Here is a 6,070-nt window from a genome sequence, read left to right on the forward strand (position 1 = left end):
GGGAAACTACTTAATTTGCACAGTTAAATTCTTTAAAAACGCTGTGAGTGAATTAAACGGGAAAAAGGGAAACTTAATTAAACAACCTTGACCAAAAAAAGGGAACTTTATAAAACAGCAGTTGACAAAACCACTCATTCCAGGTGGTCACTGCTAAGAAAAAGAAAAGGTTAACACATTTAGCAATTTATCAGGCACAAGAAATGTAAAAAATATAATAAAATACGTTACACAAAGCCAGCTCTGCTCAAAAGCTGATTTTCAGAAGGTCTCCAACAGGTCTTGTGTCAAGGGCATAAGGCAAACAACCTAATTTACAGTGCACCTTGGAGGAGTGGCAGTCAATTGACCATGATGCGTTTGGGTCTGTAGGAAAATTGGGCTCCCCAACTTTCCACCTTGTTACATTTCTTTTTGCATACCATTAAATCGCTTCGTTGGCTCCAACCAGGGCCTGGCTGGCTGGCTCCAACGTTCGATGAAGTGAGTAAGTGTTTTCCTTGTTTATCGTCGCGGCCGATTATTGCTCAGGCAATGTACGCGGGCGTCTAGTAGGCTTCGCTGTCAGCGGGTGGGGTCCTGTTGAGGCGCACGCGCAAAGCAAGGAACAAGCTAGCCCGCCCGCTGCGCGACTAACAGACTACAGCGAAAAAGTGGAAAATCGCGTCGTCATCGTTGTAGTGTCTGCACCAGATGAGACGAGCGAGTCCTGAAACCTCCTCAAGACGACAATCTTAAACCGTCGAGTCTTTGGACCATTTTTGTCACCTTCGTTCGTTAGTGGCTAGCATTAGCCTAGCACAAGTACCGAGGACAAGGTATTTTTCTACAATTTCACATAGCACATTCAACGAGAAATAGCACAGTGTATTAATGCTAAACTTGAAGACGAACAAAGTTGACGTGGGACAAAGAAAGGGAACGTTCTCTTCAGTAGTTTGCTGCTACATGATAAGTTGTGCTTCATCATCAACATCATTATTATGAATATGAAGATGACTGTCGAGGGGGCACGTGACCTAAAGATGGTTTCATTTCCTCAAAGCCCATCTTGCATAAAATGGATTTCGCGTCTATGACTGCTATTCTGCCCTTGTGTTGATAACCCTTTCAGAAACATATCAGTCTTGATAACTCATTGATTGCCAGCCCAGGTCATACTGTTGTGCTAGTTGCTAATACACGCAAATTGGCATTGAAAAGACCTATATACGTCCAATCCATTCGTCCCAGTTAAAATGGATTGGACCTCTAGTTACCTCAATGCTAGCCAGAGATTTTGCTTTGTTGAGTCAAAAATGATTTACAAACAAAAAAATAAATAAATCTAATACAAATTTTATTTTAAAAAAAAGTCCTGTGCGAATGTGATAAAAATATTTAACAACAACAAAAAGAAAACAAAAATCATAATGAATGCACATAAGGAATAATATGCCGACGGTCTTTTTGCAGATAAGGAGTCGACGGCGACTGTCCTGAAATGTTGCCGTTCTTTTGGACCCGTCCGACGTGCAGATGAACAGCGGCGAAATGTAAGCGCTGACCCTCCGCAAGTTTCTTCCGAAGCCGTCCGCCGCGTCGTCCCATAGACTGCGACCTGACGCCATGAATCCGTACTCGGCCTACCAGAGGCTCGCCCGCGACCCGGCACAACAATATCACGGACCCCCACCCGGCGTGGCTCACGTTGTCAAACCGGAGACGCCGAGCGCGATTCCCGACTCGCCGTCCCCCGCCCTTCCGGACCCGCGCCGCGTCCTCCAGGCACCCTCCGCTGTGGCGTACGGACCCCGCAAGCTGCCGGACTCGGACGCGCCCCCAAACGTGACGGTTTCGACCTCTACCATCCCGCTGTCCATGGCCGGGGGCCCCCAGCGACGACGGGGCAGCGACCTGAGCGGCATCGTCCACCAAATAAATCAACTGTGCCAGGCCCGCGCGGGGGCGGGCGCCACGTCGGTGTGCGAGGGCCAGATCGCCAACCCCGGCCCCATCAGTCGAAACCTGCTCATCGACGCCAGCTCCCGCGTGGCCTCGCCGCACGTCGGCGAACGAGCCGCTCCGCCTCCCGTCGGGCCGCGGCTCGGCCCGCCCGCCGCCATTTCCCCCGCGGATGCGGAACGCGTCAGGCGGCGGCGCGTCTGGACCGGACCGGTGGACCCCGAGGGCACCCGCCCCTGCAAGAATCCTCGTTCGGACCCTCAGATCGAGCGCACCTTCCCCGCTCGGACGCTTGGCTACCTTTGTGGGCCGGCGCCCCGACCGTCGGGCCCCGTGGGGCCCTATGCCGACGAGGGCTACGGGTTCCACGCGGCTTTTCGAGCGGGTGCCGGTTACCGGCGACGCGCCGAAACCACCGACCCGGACTTCCTGATGGGACGCGACTTGGCGACGGGCGGATTCGCGGAACCCGACGTGGACTCGAGAGACGGGCCTCGGGACGCCGCTTGCGCTCTTTATCCGGCGTATCGTTGAATGTCAATCGAGCCTTTTCTTACTTTGGGCGCCAATTCGTGACCGGGCCTTGTCGCAAAGCAGACGAATACTTTGGGCGTGACGGGAAAGGTGCCAAATGTGTTTTCTGAGCAAAATAAAAGTTTTGTCAGCACATGATCTTTCAAGACTCTTTTGTCGACACTAAAGGTGGGAACAATGGGATTTGCCATCCGATATAACAATATATCGCAATATGACGACGCATGGCTCAGTAAATCAATCTGTGATGTTCAAGAGAAATACAAGCTATTTTGTAATTGGAGTTTTCCTTCATCCTGGTTAAAGCCTGGTCATCGTACAGTTTAGCCAAAAACATACCCATTCATTTCTAATGGCCAAAATTTCCTATTCATTTTCAATAGAAGAAATCATTTCAATTTACTCCCATGGATTTCCAAAGCAAAAATCTCCATCCAAAACATATCTCTATGGGTGGTTGTGATTTTTATCTAAAAACATTCCATTAAAACCCATTGACATTGAATGAAATGCCCCCAAATTTATAGGAAGTGACCCTAAATTGCCATCATCTCAACAGGAATTGATTTATATCTACTTGTATGCGTTACGTAGCCTTTGATTCAGTCAAAGCAATCATACATTCACATTCTGGTTGCTTTCATCTTACCAGGACTTCTTTCTCAGATCATGCCGGACAGACTCCGCTAAAATTTGGGTGTTTGTGCCGGTGGTGTATAGGTAAAATCTGCTTACCCATTTTAGTATGGCCCCAAGTCTGAAGAGGATCGCCAGTTCGTCCTGGACCCCCATAACATCACGTTGGGATCACCATTTGTTGGTGTTGCCTCTAGACCTCATACCCACAAAGCTGCGCGTTCGTTAACTGTTTCTGAGTCGACACAAATACTGAGAGTCTCAGGGTGCGGTCAAGCAATAAACAAAAGCTTTTATGAATGAGGCACACCCATTTCAGAATTTGACTCCAATATATACCTCACGTTTTACAATCTAGTGGGCGTTTACTTTAATCATTCAAACCATTGATCAACAAGGAACAGTTCTGGGGGTTGGCTTGTGACTTGCCCTGATTTGATGACCAAAGACTTGAGTAGACTAAGAGGGATCACGTTACACCTTTGTGTTCTTCAAGAGACTGACATAAGTGAGCTTACTTCTCAGACACCAAATGTTAAAGTGCCTGTGACACGAAAAAGCATGTTTATTTCATAATACACGCGGTATTTTATGCCCCTGAATGATATGGAACGCTTGGATGTGTGTGGAAGCGATCGCTATATTTATTTAGTTTTTTGAATCCCGCGCCATGAAAATGAGTGACTTCCGGCTTCGGTCTTGCATTGAGGAGGAGGGCGCTGTGACGTGTACGGTAGAAGACGTCCTCTTCACTATACAGTCTACTGTTGTGTATGAGGACGAAGGATTCAGCTGATTTTGCGGATTAATACGTTTATTTTTCGCATCACGCCAGCCAAACGGCTGCAGAAAAATCATTCTGTGTGCGGGAGAGTCGTATGCGCCTTTTTGGAGTTTCAAAAGGTTCCCATTCACCGTGGATATTTACTGTGGGACCATTGGACTTACGAGGAAGTGAGTAAACATCTTGTTTTGTATTATGTCAAATACGAATACAGTGATTACAAAGTAAACACTACAGAATTCCTTTAAATAAAGGACTACTTACGTTTGATCATTGATAGGCATGTAAAAAGCTCTCCTCATTCTCATTAGCAGTTAGCTGTTAGCACGTTAGCTGCACAACAACTCCAGCCACCCTCCTCCCGGGAACGAACTGTAAATTGCTCTCCGCCGGGCGGTTTGCCGATCCGCGAAGACATTCGACAATCGGGTCGTCATGTCAAAGAATCCAGGCTAGTTACGTGTGATTTTCCACTTCGAAGACTTTGAAACATCCCTCGGTTCGGGTTAGCGTGTTGGCTAGCTGTCACTCCTTCTGGTTTGTTTACATTCTCCGAAGCCGGGGAAGGGAAATGACATATGTCCGATTTAGGTGTCATAAAATATCGTTCGGGAGGTGCGACAGTAAAGGTGAAGTCGACAGTTTTGACCATTATGGAGTCATTTTGCCATGTCGTCTTGAATAAATGGATTTTTATTATTTCATATTCCATTTAGCACAAGATTGTTATTTGTCATGACCATGCCATTTATTTAGCAATTGGGGAAAATACTTGGATAAAAAGAATATCCTGTAAAAATATGGAAGTAAAGAGACAGAAACAATGACATTTTGCCGCTCTCTTCGTCGCGTTTTCCTCGTTGTGAATAGTTCCCCCTCGACGGGCTGACTGGTCCTTCTCAAGCCATTTATATAGCTATTGGGGAAAAATACTTGGATAAAAAGAATATCCTGTAAAAATATTGGAGTAGAGAGACTGAAACAATGACATTTTGCGGCTCTCTTCGTCGCGTTTTCCTCGTTCTGAACAATTCCCCCTCAATAGGCTGAATAGTAAAACCGATGAGCCCAGTCTACCGCTGACGTCATCCACCTGTTGGGGACGCTAAAGCCCTATAGAGCCTACCCACCAACGTCATAAAACCACGTGCTCGCTGTATGGTTCCGCCCACTTGTCCGTCATTTTGACTCTGTATTAGCATTGTTTTCAATTGATGGCGGAATTTAAAATGCATTTCATGGAAGACCCGGTGCTTTCTGATGCCGCAAACTCACTGGATCTGTTGCATAAAAGGCGTTATGTGGAAAAGCTTCGTTCTATACAGTCGCCAGATCCATATTTGATGCCTAAATCGATGATTTTTGACCGGCTGCCTTCGCCGTCTCTGCCTGACCTTGATATTTACAACTATCTTGTCCACACAAAATCAGCCTATTCTCACGAAAGTTTGAAAAACTTTAAGAGCTTGGAGGCTTATAAATGCTACGTTGCTGGTTGGGTGAAACAGGTCCTTGTACACGAAAATTCGGCAGGAATCTTGTGCTCGGAAGGTGAGTTACGAAATTTTCAATTCAAAATCTTTTGTTCTTGCTAACATCCACTGTCAAGTCTAATGTATTTCATGTCATTTGTCAATGGAGCTAGGGCTTTTAATGTTTATATGGTTTAGCGATAGCACTCTCACGACATACATACGTGTATGTTGTCGGCGATTAGCCTAGCAATGATCTTAATTGTGGTTATTTGTCAGCCCCGTAGACGAGGCCAGTTTCTTTCACTTGGTACCAGCTAAATATTATTCAAAAAATAACGATGGTGGAAGAAAGGGAAGTCACAAACATCTTGAATTTGAAACTATGTCGTACTACGTCGTATGTTGTCGGCGATTAGCCTCGCAATGATCTTAATTGTGGTTATTTGTCAGCGCCGTAGACGAGGCCAGTTTCTTTCACTTGGTACCAACTAAATATTATTTAAAAAATAACGATGGTGGAAGAAAGGGAAGTCACAAACATCTTGAATTTGAAACTATGTCATACTACGTCGCATGTTGTCGGCGATTAGCCTCGCAATGATCTTAATTGTGGTTATTTGTCAGCCCAAAACCCCCTAAGTATATCTTAAATGCATCTTACCGGATATAAAATGACTACTACATAGTCTGTGGTGAT

At 46.1% G+C, this 6,070-nt stretch overlaps 1 protein-coding gene across 1 annotated transcript; it reads left to right on the forward strand.

The window, feature by feature from the left end:
* Positions 1–562: 562 nt before the first annotated feature.
* On the forward strand, positions 563–3,214 carry LOC130917894 (protein FAM222B-like). The gene is made up of 2 exons (XM_057839649.1): positions 563–818; positions 1,456–3,214. The coding sequence occupies exon 2, from the start codon at positions 1,609–1,611 to the stop codon at positions 2,476–2,478; it is 870 nt and encodes a 289-aa protein (XP_057695632.1). The 5' UTR covers positions 563–818; positions 1,456–1,608; the 3' UTR covers positions 2,479–3,214.
* The last annotated feature ends 2,856 nt before the right edge of the window (positions 3,215–6,070 follow it).

Source organism: Corythoichthys intestinalis, chromosome 6, assembly GCF_030265065.1.
Source record: "Corythoichthys intestinalis isolate RoL2023-P3 chromosome 6, ASM3026506v1, whole genome shotgun sequence".
Taxonomy (NCBI): Eukaryota; Metazoa; Chordata; class Actinopteri; order Syngnathiformes; family Syngnathidae; genus Corythoichthys; species Corythoichthys intestinalis.